At 37.3% G+C, this 17,500-nt stretch overlaps 3 protein-coding genes across 3 annotated transcripts in view; 1 reads left to right on the forward strand and 2 right to left on the reverse strand.

Annotated features, from left to right (window-relative positions):
* LOC138013319 (solute carrier family 49 member 4-like) overlaps positions 1–1,243 on the reverse strand; it is a 17,136-nt gene extending 15,893 nt beyond the window's left edge. The window contains exon 1 of the mRNA XM_068860357.1: positions 843–1,243. Coding sequence (XP_068716458.1) covers positions 843–1,134 — 292 coding nt within the window. The 5' untranslated portion in view covers positions 1,135–1,243. The remainder of the gene's footprint in view (positions 1–842) is intronic.
* Positions 1,244–2,625: 1,382 nt separating this feature from the next.
* On the reverse strand, positions 2,626–3,012 carry LOC137968858 (NADH dehydrogenase [ubiquinone] 1 alpha subcomplex subunit 8-like). The gene has a single exon (XM_068815330.1). It carries the CDS (start codon positions 3,010–3,012, stop codon positions 2,626–2,628), a length of 387 nt encoding a protein of 128 aa, XP_068671431.1.
* Positions 3,013–3,163: 151 nt separating this feature from the next.
* Positions 3,164–17,300, forward strand: LOC137967602 (ubiquitin carboxyl-terminal hydrolase MINDY-3-like). Its single transcript, XM_068814119.1, has 15 exons — positions 3,164–3,293; positions 3,408–3,487; positions 4,228–4,297; positions 5,164–5,337; positions 5,803–5,887; positions 7,404–7,518; positions 9,877–9,950; positions 10,164–10,243; positions 11,340–11,410; positions 13,156–13,236; positions 13,779–13,851; positions 14,001–14,073; positions 14,902–14,989; positions 15,659–15,742; positions 16,998–17,300. Exons 1-15 carry the CDS (start codon positions 3,179–3,181, stop codon positions 17,139–17,141), a joined length of 1,407 nt encoding a protein of 468 aa, XP_068670220.1. The 5' UTR covers positions 3,164–3,178; the 3' UTR covers positions 17,142–17,300.
* Positions 17,301–17,500: the final 200 nt, after the last annotated feature.

Here is a 17,500-nt window from a genome sequence, read left to right on the forward strand (position 1 = left end):
TGCCACCCCCTTATAATTCTACGATGGTACTTGACCATGAATATGTCCTCCCCCCCCCCCCCCCCCACCCCCCAAAAGAGTCTTCTTATTTCCTCCCCAGAAAAATGTCAGAGGTGGATCTAGGAATATTTTAAGGGTTGTGAAGGAAAGTTAAGTTAAGTTGGCAATGTCCCCCATTTGCCTAACCCCTCCCCTGCTGATTTTCTTTGAAGTCTCTAAAACACGTGGAAATTGAGCCCCCCAAAAATAATTTATTACAAGTTTTAACGCTCGCTAAAAAACCTTAACTACACTAAAATTGATTTGGAACGTATGTGATTATGTTGGAGTCTACTGGGCAGCAGCCAAGGCAATGACAATGGGATTAAACACGCAGGAGAGCTGTGATTTCGCGTAACAGTGCCGGGAAAAGAAGTTTGCACTTGCAAAAATCACAGCATAATTTGCGACATAGACATGCCGGAAAAAGATTGATTTTATTCTTATGTCACTTTGTATTACGCTCCTGCAATGGCGTGGGAATGAGATGATTTTTCCATTTTTACATACAAGGTTAAGAAGAATAACAATGGAAACAACGGTGTTTGTTTTTCCGATTGCGTAAGTTTTCTGTACACGTTAAATCCTTAGGTAAAGAAACACAGGCTGCTCCGTTTGGCCTTAAAATCCCAAAAACCCCGTAAGGTGATTTATCGAGCGACTTAAAAAACAATGAGATACGAGAGTTTTGATGGAGCAAACATGCACCCCTTGACCGGAAGACGTACGCCTTTGTTGATTTCAAAGAACTGGTTACTAGCATTTCTCGCACGAAAGATAACATTTACAACATGATTTGATACCTTTGACATCCATAAGCCAGGAGAACAGTAAAAATGATATGATGTAAGCAATGGGTCCCCAGTTTTCTAGCAAGGCTATTGTACCATCGCTCCAGCCGAAGACATCCTCTGCGGAACCTGCTATTGGACCCCAAGTGTTCCATGCGGCGGCTTGCACACCAGCTATTAGAGAAAATACTGTCAAAATGTACCATCTTCTGTGATACACTGCACAAGAATCAGAGGAGATGCCTAGACTTTCTCTTTTTTGCGAATGAAAACTCTGGCTGGCCGATAACAGACCATCCGCCATCCTCAATGTTTATGAAAGAATCGCCGGAACTTGGCTTGGGCAAGGGCAGGCCTGATTGGTGCTGGGGAGGGCATGGGAAAGTTTATGGATCGGTTACGAGGGTAGACCAACCTTTGGGCAGTCCGGTGGAGTCTAAGAGTAGATTGATTGACCACTAATTCTTCTAGGAGGAAGAGGAAAAAACTGATTGAAACCTACCTAAAAGAAAGATATGACACGAATTATCAAGGACAAGGATAAGGCATATGAAGGACAACATCAAATGTGAAGTGAACGCTTCTAAGCGCGTAATCAAACAAATATATATCAACTCCATGGCTCTTTAACTACGCAAATGTTTAATAAAAAGGTTTTACAGCCAGTTTATGTTCACAAATAAAGCCGTGGATGGCGTGGGAGAGAGAGAGAGAGAGAGAGAGAGATTGGGGAGAGTGAAATGAACATTTTCAAACCGAATCAAACAATTCATCTTGGACATATCAGAGGTCACATTATCTTCTTTTGGTAATTTGTAAATACATTTCAGATCTATTTCACAAAGTATTTTGGACGTTGGCGAACTGACATTAGACGTTGGCGAATAGACTTCATACGTTGGTGAACTGACATGTTGGCGAAACGACCGGTTACCATTATATCATTGTTTCTAGCAAATTTTTCCAGAGAGTTTGTGGTACATGTACAACCAAAAGAAAACTGAAATAAGGATTGTGTGTGGAAAAATCAGAGCATAAGTGTTCATCTTAGGCTCCTTAATATGCTCTGGGCTACCAACTGTAAGAGACACAATAAGAATGGCAAATAGAACAACTTCTGGTCCCTAATGTTCAAAGGGTGGATAGAGCTATCCACTGGATAACTCAATTTCCTTTTGATAGTGATTTATCCGGTGGATAGCGTTATCCACCTTTTAAACAACTGAGGCCAGATGGATTAGTAGGTCGAGCATCTGACGACGTACAGTGCAGGTGGTTGTGTGTTCGAATCTATGAACCTACATTAAATCTAAATTTAATGATGTTAACAAAGTTAGTATTGGGGCATCAAATGAGCCAGAAAAAGGTGTTCAAAAATGTCAAGAAATCATCTTTCATCTTTTTGTGATTTAACATTCTGCTGCTTGTGAAAATTGTGCAGAGTAAGGTATTCAAGTGCATAGAACTGTTGAAATTTGGCCAAAATATATTCACTGAACCACAATATAAGTCACATGGTTTATATTGAACAATATAACCATCCAAGCCAATGGTGTAAATATAAGAAACTTTTAATCTAGCAGAAAAAAGGATCCAACCAAACACCTGAGCCATATACAACTGTATGTCAATATAACAAGATTTGAAAGAATCAGTCACAAGAAGTTTAACAAATCTCATTTGTAAAATATATATTCGAGTCTCTCAGCAAAAGTACAATATTCAACTCATTGAATGGCTCTTTAAATGAAAGTTGAGTTTCGTCAGCCGTATTATTTTCAGGTCACACATCAAGTTAATCGTGGAGCTCGATATGAATAGGCTGATTACATTCCAGACCAAGTTTTTCCAAAACACAAGCATCAAAGTGCTTTTGTGTCGCTCTACAATAAGCAAATTCCTGGTTATTGTAATCAAGACAAGTCCAATGCTTAGTAAACACATCATTGCATTCGTTCTTTAGTTTCTTGAAAAACTCCAGTGCACACTGTGTGGCTTGCTTCCCTTCCTCCAAACACTTTCGAGGATCTTTGTATCCGAATCGACAGCCCATAAATTTCTTAAAATCCTTGTCACAGTACTGCCCCAAATGATGAGCTCCCCCCATCAAAACCGCCGACGTGACAGGAAGCTCTTCGGCCTCTAAATCTTTGAATGTGATGTTCTCAACTCCAGCAGCCATGACAGAAATCCTTGAGATCAAATAAACTTCCAGAAGACCAAGGAGAACCTCAGGTGAACCAAGATGGCGTCGCTTGTCAGCATTACCGCTGGCTAAGGCAACGCTGTTTCAACTCGGCCTAGTCTCCGTTAAATTTTCGTCCCCTGGGGACGAGGCAAATTCAAAGATGGCGGACGTGAATAACGTTTGCCAGGTTTCGAATTTGGAGAATGTTGATGAAGTTTTGAGACTTTTGTGGGGAGAGAGCGTTAAAGAGGATATATTTGAGAGGTGGTCTCAAGGTAGAAATTACGAAACTAAACGCTGATCAGTGTTTTGGTACATTGGTTAAACAGCTGAGTACTGTACAGAGTTTGAGGGGCGCAGAACTCATGCATGTGTGTTATTCACTTCAGGATTTGTTTTTTCTGCCGATGAGCCCAGCGCTCTTATTCAGGAACAGGGAGGACCTTGTGCAATAATAGCATCTGTTCAGGTGCGTAAACGTATCTTAAAAAATAATTGAAAATGTCAACTTGCTTTTGGCTATGTTTGTTTGAAGCCTTTTGTATGACGTTTATACTCTGCCCACTGTTTGAACCGCGAAACGGTCTTTCAGGCTTTTTAGCCTTATAAATTGCCACATCTTTCTGAAAGTTTATAGCGTGGCTAGTGACAAAATTAGGTTGTACTTGGTCTACAATAGGGAAGGTATCTGTTTACAAAGTAACATTCTCTTTGTTATTTAAATGTGCCAACCTTGAGAACAAAAGAATCCTTTGCTTCAACAGCCAATGAGGCTCTGGTTGGCACATTAATAGCAATGGGTGACCTCAATGATATCTTTGCTATGTAGCTACAGTGTACCTGCTTGTTAAACTCCTTTTGCGACACTTTTTTGTGGTAGAGCTCAGCTAACAGAAACGCTTTTGACATCTTGTGATCATCGAGAGCAACCTGCATCCAACTTTATCCTTAAAAGAATGACTTGATTAATAACTCAAATACCACATAAAGTCTCAAACTTATTTAAGGTTGTCTCTCTCTTGTCAGAATCTTTAATCTGTAGTCAGAGGAGGGAAAAGTGGTGTTAAATTTAAGGAAATCTATTGATCATATTTTGTCTAAGTTCATTCTTGTGAACGTAACATTTTCTTGCAACGTTAATATTTTCTAGCAATTAACTTCATTTACCAAGTTGTTCTATAATCTTGCTTTTCTTTAATTTACATGTAGGCATATTTTCTAAAAAGCATGCTTTTTGTAGAGGACACACCAGCACCTGAAAATTGGAGACAATTAACCGGTACGTTTTACTATTCTGGATATAACCTCCTCTCCTGGAGCAATGTTCTCCATTGACCCTTCATCAAGCACCCTAGGATACCCCCAGTTAGCAAGTAAAATCATCTGGCTTTAGACAGAGTAAGGCCTGTCAAGTCTCACTCCCAAGAGTCAATGGGTTAATGGGGAGGGGGGGGGTGGGGAGGGGACATAGCTTTTGATTGGTTAACCCATGCACTCCTCAGGTGCCCCTCTATGCCCCCCGTTGAGGTGTATTACTATCGATTTCAGACGTCTGTGGACAAGGGCTTTTTTTCAGCCCACTTCACGAACCATTGATTTCAGTCTGCGGTTAAAAAATTCTAATCACATGATAATATTTTTTTGGGCTCTGCGGTTTCGAAAGTACTGATCTCATGACACTATTTTCTGTTGCTCTCTCCAAAGTGAAAAACCCGAAAGGATGTTGACGGCAGGTAAAACCGACTGAAGCTATTACGGGTAACCCAGGAAAAGCCTTGTCCAAGAAAATACCATTTTTTTTCAGGTTTTTTTCTTTTCTCGGCCGTGGGAAGAACAAAGGACTAGCACCACGTGGTCTGTATTTTCAAAACCGCCGAGCCACAAAAAATGTTATCACGTGATCAGAATTTTTCAACCGCAGACTGAAATCAACAGTCCCTGAAGTGGGCTGGAAAAAAGCCCTTGTCCACGGACGTCTGAGATCGATAGTAAAAGTCTCACTCACCAGACTCAATGGGTTAAGAACTGTTCTTCGTAACTTCTTTTGAAAATTAGAATTTTTGTAGATAAAGGCAATTTTTTTGTCGGCAATTATATGCAGCTTGTCTTATCCAGAGCATGTTTTCATTGCATGTAAATTCACAGATGATCAAGTCAGGCATTTTCTTGTTTGTTCACTCTGTGAGATGCTTCAGAATGTCAAAACTGAGAAATTTACGCTGGTGTTTCTCAGAGATCACTTAGTGTTCACACCTTGCATGACACCAGAAAGATCGGAGAGAGAGGAGGCTGATGAACATGCATTATCCAATAGTCCAGGTACATGTAGAAAAAACATTATTGTCTCAGTTAATTCAAAACTAAGAACAATTATAAGACCAGTTGGCTGAGGCTCAGTTGAGCCAATGCACTGGGCCTTCGTGCAGGAGGTTTTTGCGTTTGATCCCTGACAAGACCAACATTCAGGGTCTTTAATTAAAGTAATAGGAGAATGTGCTACTTTTACAATGACATCTGCAAATAGCAAGACTTAAGAGTCTTCTTGGATGAACACCACAAACCATTGGCCCTCATCTTAATTTTAATAGTCTAGAGGTAAAGGGGAACTCTCAGACTGATAATTCCCTTTAGGCTGAAAGACAAAGAGATCTACATGTAATTGCATAGGAAATGATGAATTGCCCATAAATCGATTTTGGCCATTTTATTTACTTAATGATTATTTAAATGAATTTCAACAATCCCCTGATGTAATTCTTATTCATCTTAATTATTTTTTTGTAGACTCACAATCTCCTGTTTATCACAAGTCTGTTTGTGTTCAAGAACTAATGACTCTATCAAGCGAAATGTTTCATTCAAAATTGTGGTATGTTTTAATTGAGACTTTGTGGTCATTTCTTCGACAGTTAAATTTCTAAGGACTGTTTTAGAATCAGGAAATGACAGAACACAATTATATAATAATGCTCTTGTTAATGCCTTCCTTTCCTTTTTGTCACCCTCAAGAAAAGTAAGCCTGTGTAGCTGGTGGGATTGTTGGTACAGGAGGTAAAATATTAATAATGAGCTGTAACACCAAGCAGCGAATGGGGAAGGGTGCATTCTTGACATGGCTTTGCTGCTCGTTATTTGCTTGTAGCACTAACAACCCTGCGTTGGACTAGCATCCCATCCAGGGGGGAGTAGAAATACTCCTAGTCGCTTCATGCTACAAAAACCAGAGATAAGCGCCAGCCTGTTGGACCTTCTAGGCTCTTAGCAGACTCCACCTACCACTAACGACCCTGCCAGCTACACGTACAAAGTACACAATTGGCTACAAGATAAGAGACTTGCCCAGTTGTAGGTATAGTGTAGTCCCCTGATTTCAGGGTTGTTAAATGTGATTCAATGGTTGTTTTATTTTGTTTGTTTTTTTTAATTGACGAAAGAAGGTTTTGATGTGGGTTTGGTTAGGAATTGAAAGCATGGGATCATAGGACTATTATGATCATTTTAGTCACTGTGAGCTAATGTTAAGTCAGGTATGAGCTGCAGATCCTGATGGAGAAAGTTCTCTTGGTCATGATGAAATTCCTTGTGACAAGGATAATGACAATTGAATGATGATGATAATTTTATGTCTCAAGGTTATAATTATACACCCTTTTAAGAAGTCTAATATATGCCATTTTCCGCGAATGACGTCAAACTCATGCTTTTAAAATTTATTCAGAAATGTACAAAGGCTTCAAACAAGAAAAGAAATCGGAAAGGTCTTAGGCCTTTGTACATTTCTAAATAAAATTTGAAAGCAAGAGTTCAACGTTATTAGCAGAAAACGGCATATATTAGACTTATTAAAACAGTGTGTAGCCAAGGACATGTGCTAGACTTCTAGTTGGGGTCAGAGAGCAAATTTATCAAATTATGCCACATCAAACCTTTTTATGAAATTTAAATTTTTTTTTTCAAGAGGGGAAAATTGGAGTACCCCGTATTGCTGGGACAAATATAATGTAGTATTACCTGTGTACGTGTAGGTTGAACTTAATTGACTGCTCTCACCCCTTTGCCAACTTGTCTCAACTGAAAATGGTTGCAAAACTTCGAGCAATTCAACTGAGGTCTCCTAAAGTGTCAGTTGCCACACAAATTGACTGGTTGTTTACATGACTTTGTTTTGACCATCTCCACTTTAAATTCTATAATAGCCTTGCTGGAAAAAACGTGATGACTTCCTCTTCAAGACGTACCTGAAACCCCTGTTTCAACCCAAGGTGGTGAAGGTTGAACCAGTTGATCCCAATACAATACATGTACAACCTAATTGTTAATCAAAATGACTTTTGTCTTATTCTTATTAAAGCTTCAATCTATTTTACTTCTTTCTCTGGTCGCAGCGAGGTTCAATGTTGTGTTGCTGATGATCTTAGTCAAGTCATAAACAAGAACATTGCAATGTTAGAGGGAAGATTTGGTGTCCTGTTATTTCTCTATTCAATATTATTAACGAAGGTGAGGTAATATAATGCATTGACAGTGACACAATTATTGATTTATAGGCCTGTAGACTTTTGTCAGTCATACCTATTAGCCCATGATTTCATTATCTCATCCAGACTAGCCTCTGAGCAGGCTCTCATTGGTGCTCCTAACAGGAACAACTGGCAAAGCTGCAAGAAATGAGTGGGTGAGCAAAGGAAGCCTGTGAGCAGCCTTAGACAAGCCAGTGAGCGAAAAATGAGAGCTTGCAAGGATGGTATTGTTTTTCGAATTTTGCCCCTCCAAAGGTATCAAAAATTTGACAAACTGGGCAAGACATCAAAAACATGACTGCAAATTGCATGTGGAGGCTTTTAGTGGGAGTCACATTTACATAACAGCTAATTCAGATTGCTGAATTTGAGGACAAATTTGCTGTACATGTATTCAGGAAACAATGGCATCCTTGCAGACTCTCAAATTTTTTTTGCCCCAAGTCCCTTGCTTGTTTCTCCGTTTCTCTTGGCTTGGCCACTCGTTCTGCAGTGCCAATTAATGAGAGCGTGCTCGCAGGCTAGATACAGAGTGACTGGTTCGCTTTAGAGGTTAGGGTCAGGTTACTTTAAAGGAAACCCAGGGATGGCACTAGGATTTTTCAATCTGGGTCCTGGGACCCGCATGTTCGGCCAAATTGGGATCCCAAGCATTTTTTGGGGGTCCCAAAATCTTGGTGACCCTCTGCGAGAAAAAGAGTATGTTTTAAATTATGAGAAAAAGAGAGTAACCAACTTGGAATTATTATTGACGCATATGCATAGGACTGGCCGACAAAGGCTTTTTCTAGAGCCGTTACATTCATTCCTGGACAAGAACTCTGTTAATGAAAGAGCACCCTTTTCAAGGGTTTACGCATCACTGGTTTCCTCCCTTAGGAGCAACGAACAGTGACGTCTTTAGCTACATATTTGCATTCCGTGACTTGCAGAGTACATTCCTCTGAAGAAGACCGCAGAAGGCTGTCGAAACTTTAGTTTTAACCTTTTTAGATGTCCCCATTTCTTAGAACTTCAATTATGATCACAGATCGCTCCAACAGTTTTACAAACAACAGAATATACTGACAAATCAAAGCAAGTTGTGTGAGTTAAAATTTAAGTCAGTGCCTTGCATCCTGGGACGCATTAAAATTTCGATGATGCATTTTTTGGATTTTATTGCGTAAAAATGCACGATTTCTGCGTTAATGCGATCCCTGGAAACCTCCACTAAAACAAGAATACAGCTTCAAAGTATTTAACATAATGTTTACAATCAAAATTGTTCAAACGTTTTCCAGTGGAATCGTTTGTATCCGAAATAAATGGATTTCAAAAACGCTTGTTTTGGTTTTCAAATTTCCTGGGCGCCGCCATCTTGAATAACTGTGACTTGTTATGGTTGCTCTTTTGTATTTGCACAAAGAGCTTTTGTTTTAAAACAATAGGGCAACCATGACACATCACAATTATTCAAGATGGCGGCGCCCAGGAAATTTGAAAACCAAAACAACCGTTTTTAAAATTTATTATTTCGGATACAAACGCTCTCATTGGAAAACGTGCGAACAATTTTGATTGTGAGCATTATGTTAACTATTTTAAAGATATGTTCCTATTTTTGTGGAGGTTCCCTTTAAGGTTTTTATCCCAAACTTTTTCAAGTTACGTGACTTGGTGACATTGAATATAAGATAGTTGATAATTTGAAGTAAACTGTTAGAATCATCTTTGCTGGATTACGTGCAAGGAAATGTTTCTCTGATTAATGTTGGGTGCTTTTACAAGACAATTTTAAGATGCTCTTCAGGGTTTTATCTAGTGTGAGATGCATCAAGGCTCTTACCTTAGTCATCTTGAAAAAAAACGTTCTCATAAATTACATATATTTAGTTTAAAGATAAAATTGCAGATAACAGTTTGTTTAGTATACAAGGATATTATAATTATGATTATAAAAAAGGCTATGTACCACTGTACCACAGATGATGACCGTACGGTTGAAAACGTTTTGGTTCCTTAAAATGTTTTTAAATTAGTAACTTTTAGCCTTTTTTATAATCATCTTAAAAAGCAACTATTATGACAAGGATAGTATTGTTTAATTATTATTATTATTATTATTACTATTATTATTATTGTAATTGTCTAATACACTAGCCACCATGAGTCTCTGATCACCCATTGGTAGATCAAGTATAAATCAATTTAATAGTCTAGTATCAGTTGGAAAAAGAGGAAACCAACTCCTTTCTTTGTGTTATTTATAATAAATTAATTTTAGACAATGGAAATTTATGCTTTTCTAAAACTGACTATATAAAATGACAATAATTTTAATGTTTTTGATTGACAGGGTATAGAAAGTATCAAATCAGAAATGGAGGATGTTGGCGAGCCTTTGGTGGACATTAACTTTGGTCATGGAAGGTATGAAGAATGATTTCAACCTGTCCTAAAAATGAATTCATGAATATTATTAATTCATCTTTTTCATTGAGTACTTTATGATATTGCCTAGATATTTTGACAAATAACTAGGCCATGTTATGTTTTATTGATTAAATATTCTTCCTTTCTCCTTAAGTTACCATAAAGTTAATTGTTCTTTTTTTTTTGTATTTCCTCAAAATTCATTTGCAGTCAAACTTTGATAAATCTGATGTTGACTGGTCATAGTGTGTCAAATGTCTGGGATTCCACTAGAGTGCTTTCAGGTTTAGGTAATTGTCAATAATTGAAAGTACCGGTAGTTTGAAAAAAGGGTGTTGGAAACAGCTCAAATCCCACGGTGACCTCAACGTAGCTTAATCATGTCTCTGAGTCAAAAAAACATAGCTTATTAATAAGTTATTAATAAGTGTATTTTCTAAGTATATAAATATGCTCTTGAAAGTACACTTATAAGGCGCACATTCGCCCAAAAGTCATTGTGCACTGTGACTGAATTTTGTGTAGCATGAAACTATTCAAATAAGTGACATGCTGTTTGCCACATGATTCGCCTGAGTGCATTCAGCCAATCACATCTCGCATTTGGACAAACCATCTTTTGAAAATGAAAGCAAATGACCACAATGACATTTGGGCAAATGTGGGTTTTTAAATAAAACTTACAGGAAATGAAGAAAGGAATATTATTTTCCAGTCAAACATAATGTACTGAAAAACCCTTTAGAACTAACAGGAAACAGTTCCTCATTTGCAAGAAGAGATGGATTCAAATTTGGTACCATCAAAGACAAATCCAGAAGAATTGTGTTGTTGTACATAAATTTCTTGTCTACAGCCCCCTGAGCAGGACAGGAATTTTAACTCCCATTTTGTTGTTAGCAATAATTTTGTCAGCGCTTCTGTAAAAGGTGATTGAAGGATTTAAGTTTTGTGGGCCAGATCCTTCTGGTTGCAAGAACTTGTCATCCTTGGGGGATGGGGGTGGGGGGCTGATAAAATATGGAACCACCCTTTGCAAATAATTTAGCCCCCTGTAATTTCATTTCTGTTGATCTTACAGTGTTCAAGCCAAAATACCTTAGCCTGCAAATTACAATATATGCAACTTTACTTGTAAGTGTGAAAGTCTACAGGAGAGCAGGATTAGAGAAGTTAGTCTTCGACCAGGCTAGAGCAAGAATATTATAAGCGGCAAAGAAGTGGATAGTCTAAGATCTACCCGCCAAAATCTTTTTGGGGCCTTGCACTTCTTTGTTGCTAACAATATTCTCACTGCCACAAAAACAGGCAAGTCTTCTCCCACTGCCAATGAGAAACCAGGTGTTATCCTTCAGTTGATCTATCGACACCTTTTTGTTTTTTTAGAACTGAGAGGTATACCTAGACAATCATCTATAGGATTTTTAACTCTCTTAGAAGCTCATAGATATTGTGAGGTAAGCAAAATGACTGTCATCTGATATTCAATGATATTTAATTACTTTAATTTCATTCAAAGGCAACAAAAACGTAGGCAACTTTTTAGTTAGAAGCACACTCAAAACTAACAAGCAACCCAGCACTTTCAAATGCGCACACTCACAATGCAAAACGTGTCCTTTCACTCGTAACACTAGCAAAATATTATGACCCAAGTGATCTGTTAAAATCGCCAATCGTTTCACTTGTACCTCAGTCCACAAATGTCATTTATTGCATAACCTGTACATTATGCAATAAATCATACATTGGCGAGACAGGTACTAGATGACTAGGCGACTGATTCCCCGAACACCTTCACAGTGTTGAGAAGAATGACAAGGATGCATCTAAGCCAGTCGCTCGTCATTTTAATCTCCCTAACCACTCCAAACTACACATGGAGCCCCGTCTCAAGGTACGACCGAAAGCCGCAAGAATCTGGAACAAAAATTCATCTTCCAAATCAGCACCCTTAATAATAATAATAATAATCCCCACGGTATTAACAAACGCTTTTCATTAAACTAATGTATTCCTATTTTTCACGTTGCCATGCTACCACCAATAGCGTAGCTCCTACTCCACTATAAAAACTACTCACAACCCATAATTCCTCGATTCTCCCTGATGAAGGGCTAACGCTCAAAACATCAGCTTTTAGAATCCCTGTACAGTGGTCAATTTACGTTGTCAACTCCGTTGATAAAACCAAATTTTTGTGTACTACTTTCCCACCGACGCAGCACCACAGTTTCTTTAGATATTTAAAAAATGCTCTTTTCTTTTAATCAAAATTAAGTAAATGCATTCATAAATGGTTCTTTTTTAAATCCTTGTTTATTGTATTGTTGATAAATGAACAGGTCAGAGTGATTTTTTTATTAATTTTGGAGCAAAGGATAATATCAATTGATTTACCTTGGGTGCCAGAGGAATTTTTTTTGCAGGTTTAAGTCACAGGTTACATTTATTTTCTCTGACCCTAAGAAAAAAATATTATTTTGGCACCCAGGGGTAGGATTCTGTTTGATGGTAGGCAATGAATATGCACTCCAGGAATATGCAGTGGTGTTACCCTTATTTAAAGGTTTTGCGTAGTTGGTCTGACTAGTGATTAGAGTTTGCACCTGACATTTTGTGATATTTTTAGCAAACAAAAAAAAGTAGAAACGAAGAAAACAAACATGCAAAGAAATGTAAAAAACTGATCAATCTGCCTGTAGATGTCCATCTGGATGAATCAATTTCCCTGTAAATGTGCTACATGTATGCATCATTCCCTCCATGGGCAAGAGACGACTGCAACTCACTCTGGTAAACGTCTTTTACGGATTGTCATATTAAAAATCATCAGTAATTCATGAGGGGGACAGCCAAGAGAAACACAATCTCTTATCATTATTCATGACACTGTAAATCCTGATTCATTTAAAACGTTTTGAGAGATCCTCCAAAAAAATTGTTGTCACAAAGGAAGGAAAATGAAAGAGAAAAGGAGCATTTATTTTGCTATCGGGTTTAGTTTGAGCGAAATCTCTTACGTTTTGTATGGGCACGTGCTCATGTGCGCGCGCTAATGTAATGACGCGAAAATCGTGCGCAGTAGGGATGCACAATGCAATACTAAGGAATTACTTTAAATAATCTTCAAATGATTCTCTATAAATTTCCAACTATTAAAACACAGTGAGACTGTTCCTGTCTTTTTCTGTTGTTACAGGTAGGCAATTTTTTAAAATCTCCAAAGTTTCCAATATGGCTGCTTGGTAGTGAAACACATTTAACAGTGTTCTTTTCTCAGGTAAGTTTTTGTCCTTGACAATTTTTTTCTCTGTTAACTCCTACATGAAGATTTTTCCACTGACAGTCTCATAATTTTTTTTTTTTTTTTTTGGATCTTATTTATTAATTTAATTTACAGTCTCCCAAATAAACTCTTGAATTGATCATCACAGGACTTTATAAACTTTACAGTTTTTAGGTTCAGTTACATGTACGCCAGAGGGCCAATTCGCATCACGGCCATGTCCTCATGATGTTCATAACTTAAACTTCAATTGCAACACCAAACTTTCCAACCTTTCTAAAGAAGAATGGACTGCTCTCATAAATCTCAAAAACCAGAATGACCTTTTCATCAAAGCAGCTGACAACGGCGGTGTGACAGTCATTCGGCGCTCCTCTACCAACAAGAAGCAATTTGGCAACTTTCAAACACCACTTTTTACACCAAAGTCAACAAAGACCTAACTTCCACCAACCAAAAAATATTGTCAAAGAAACAATTCAGGAACTCATCACTAGCCTAGTGATTTATACTTACTTCAATTATTCCTCTCCTAGGAACAATGTCTAACAGGATCAGAAAGTGATAGAGAGAAAGGATTGAGAGTATTCAAATCTCATGACCACCAGGGTAAACAGAAAGGGCAAAGACCCTTTTTTTAGTTCTTTGGTCATTTAGAAATTGGGTTAATTAATTCAACCATGATGTAAAAAAGTATTGTTTTCAAATTGTGTTCATCTTCATATTTTTTTAATGTATTTTAAATTTTATTTTTACAGACAATGGTTTTATAACAAGTGATAAACTTGGGAATGTATTGGAAGATCTTGGACTAGTTTCTGAACCTGAATAGTGAGTTTTGGGTTACTTAGAATAGACTGATTGATTTTATTTCATTGACAAAATGTACTCCTGGACCATTAACCCTCATTAATATTGCCTATTTGCATTCAACAAGTTTATAGTAAGTTCAAGTTCATCAGATCATTCATATCTCTGAATGTTATCAATCATGGCAATAATTATAATAATTATAATAACAAGAATGCTTATTGAGCATCAACTGGGCTTCCCATGGAAAATATGAAATCAATATAATGTTACTGTAGTTAACCCTAAATGACTCCCAAGCTGGCTGGCATACTTAGTATTTTACTCTGTCTAGCGGCAGACATTTTATAAATACTCAAAGGGGAACTCCAGGGCGTCAATGGGTTAAAGCTGCAGCATTCATTTTCTTGCATGATTGAGGGCCAGACCTTGGGAATCCTGAGAACTGGCTTTTGTTAAGAAGACAGCAATACTTATAATTATAATTAATTAATTAAGGTGGTCAAACACTGTTTTCACTGCATGCACACTTTGTGTTTTATCTTCTAACTCGAGATATCCTGCGAGGAAAGTCTTTGGTCTTCAAATAATTATATACATTTTGATTTATACTCACAACACAATACTCAAACAACATCATAAAGAAATTGACAGCTTTGTTGTTGTTCTGTATAGTTTCATTTGCAACTTCGAGATGCAATTATCATTTCCTGTTGGAGCCAAATGAAATCACACCATATAAGTTACACATCCCAAGGAAGTTTATTGAAGCCAATGAAATTGTAGAGTATAATAGCGAACATCCCAGGGGAATTCAATTTCAACCATTGTCATTGGTTATTTACACAGTGTATCTTTTATGAAAGAGCGCCTTGATCAAGATGCCATTGGAATTATCCTTTTGCAGAATTTCTTAAAAGAGTTCTTCCCAGGAGAAGTAAGTTACCAATATAATTGAAAGATGTTTTTTTTATTCTAAGTTGGTTCTCATGTACATGTACACAGTACCACTAGCCGTAAATATACACTGTAATACAATCTGGTAATATGCCTTAGATCTTGTAGAAAATATTAAGCCTTGCATGTGATCCTGTTCATTTTCAGGTCTTCAGAATTTGGCTTCAAGGCAGTACTGTTTTTCTTGATAAATTAAGTAATGAACTCTCTTTTATGTCAAAATGAAAATTAATTTAGCACCGGAAAAGCCTACTTCAAAACAAATCTGTAAAAGTACACTGTAAGTTTGTGGAAAGAAGATTACTGTAATGCTGGTACTAATAAAATCTTATAACTGAGTAAAAAACACAGAAACTCGATTGACTAATGATGACAAAGTATTGTGAAGTACGTACAGATTACATGAAGTGTGGAGAGACTGTTTATAATTTAAGTCTTGAAATTCATAATTTGTAGATAATGAGTACTACTTAATAAGCAGCAGCAAAACCAAATCCTGTTCAAACCTGAATGTGTCAGGCTTTCATTTTTCCGTTGCTACCTTGTTCCGGTAGTGCTCATGCATGACTGGGGTGATTGTTTTGAGACAAGGGGGATGGTGGGGAATCTCATCACTCTTGAATTCCAGCTTATTAATTTTTTTAAACAGGATAATCCTGAAGGTGACGTGAAGCCTTTCAAAGCTTTTCATTATAATGGACTTGGTGTTAGAGAAGCTGACGGCAGTAAAAAGGTAAGTATGAATGAACATTACTGGTATTCATAAATATTGCAAATTAACCCTTTGACACCCAAACCGGCTTAAACCAGCCATACACTGTACTTAGTATTTTACTCTTCTAAGTCGCCAGACGATTTTAGTCGTTAATGGGGAACCCCAAGGAGTCAATGGGTTAATCACCTTCTGTCCCCATTAAATAATATAATTATAATTTTACCTTTGTGTTTATAACAATTACATGTAAAGCACTGTACTAGCCTCATTCTGAATCAGAAGTTCTTTTGTACTTTTGTACTTTTGTCCATGACATTCTAACAAGGCTAATTCGGATAATGAGCACAAGAACAAAAGGACTCTGTTTATTGGTTACCGTTTATTTTACAAAGAGGTTGACAGTGATAATGTTCTAGATTGAAGTAAAAAAATTTTCTAAAAAAATAAAGCTTACTGGTATTTTTATTGCTGTTGATAGTGCCTGCTTTTTACCCACGTGCTTCTTAATTCTAAACATGGTTCAAATTAATTCATACTAAAATTAATATGGCATGAGGCTACACAGGCAGAATTATGCCAACAGTGATAGTGGAAATGGTAACTTGTTTAGACATGAAGATTCTGTGTGAAAGGCAAGGTACCCATTTAGCAAGTCAAAGTCTGTGTTACAAATTGGTGCAACAAAAACCCTCAGGGTGCCCAACCTGTTTGTAGTTGTCTGTTGGGATAATAATGGAGGAGGCACCTGTACACATAATTTTACATATTTCTTTTACTGTTGATCGTCATGTTCAATAATCATCCATACTTGAATTGCAATCAACACAGCAGGGTCTGAATTTGAGATTTTCCCATAAAGACCTCTTTCTCAGTTTATAAGTAGTTACCAATTTAGTGCCTTTTCTACATAGTATAGTATAGTATAGATCAAACCACCCGTTACAATTACAAAAAGGAATGTTTTTGGTTGGATTTTAAAAAATTTAAGTGGAGCCTGCTGTGTTAGTATCCTCCAATAATATACTATTGATTACTCCAGAGCTCGGAACCAGCAACGGAAAAAGACAACAATCGGGACAGAAAGAGGATCTAATTATTGATAAATTTAAAACAATTATTTTCATTAACAAACCGGCCTAAACCAGCTAGACTTAGTATTTTACTGTGTCTAACGCCAGACGATTTTACTCATCAATGGGGAACCCCCGGGAGTCAATGGGTTATAAATCACTCCATTCCATTAAACTATACAAGATTTGGTTCTCCTTTAAAGGTGGTGTACACAGAAGGACTTGCTTCCATTGAGCCATCCGATTTTAGCCACATTGCAGAACAGCAAATTGTTACATGTCTCAAGACCAAATGGCCTGGAATATGGTTAGAGTGGAGTGGAAAAAATGTGCCTTCGTTAAACTGAAGAGGAACCTTTGTTTCTTCACCCAAGTTAATTTATTTCTGTCAGTGAAGTAATACATCATTATTGTAATAAGTATTATTGAAAAGTTTATTCTTAAATTATGACTGTACAATAGGTGTAACATAATTACGAGCAATAAAGCATCTATTTCTTCTTTTAGACTGGTCGTATGAACTTTATGAAAAATTCATAATCATTATTTTGTATAAAAGAGCTGCGTAGCCTAAACAGGTGAAGCAAACTAGTGAGTTCATGCCCCCACAGAAACAAAATACATACTCCAGGCCTCAGTTGTTCAAAAGGTGGATAACGCTATCCACCGGATAAATCACTATCCTTTGGATAGCGCAATTGGTTTC

The sequence above is a fragment of the Montipora foliosa genome, chromosome 8, assembly GCF_036669935.1.
Source record: "Montipora foliosa isolate CH-2021 chromosome 8, ASM3666993v2, whole genome shotgun sequence".
Lineage (NCBI taxonomy): Eukaryota > Metazoa > Cnidaria > Anthozoa > Scleractinia > Acroporidae > Montipora > Montipora foliosa.

What these genes read in the sequence shown, in the direction of transcription:
- LOC137968858 (XM_068815330.1), bottom strand. Translation starts at nt 3,012, where the DNA reads ATGGCTGCTGGAGTTGAGAACATCACATTCAAAGATTTAGAGGCCGAA.
- LOC137967602 (XM_068814119.1), top strand. Translation starts at nt 3,179, where the DNA reads ATGGCGGACGTGAATAACGTTTGCCAGGTTTCGAATTTGGAGAATGTT. An exon ending in AAATTGGAGACAATTAACCG is followed by an intron (nt 4,298 to 5,163) that starts GTACGTTTTACT and finishes GTAAATTCACAG; the next exon opens with ATGATCAAGTCAGGCATTTT. An exon ending in TAACAGTGTTCTTTTCTCAG is followed by an intron (nt 13,237 to 13,778) that starts GTAAGTTTTTGT and finishes TTCCTCTCCTAG; the next exon opens with GAACAATGTCTAACAGGATC.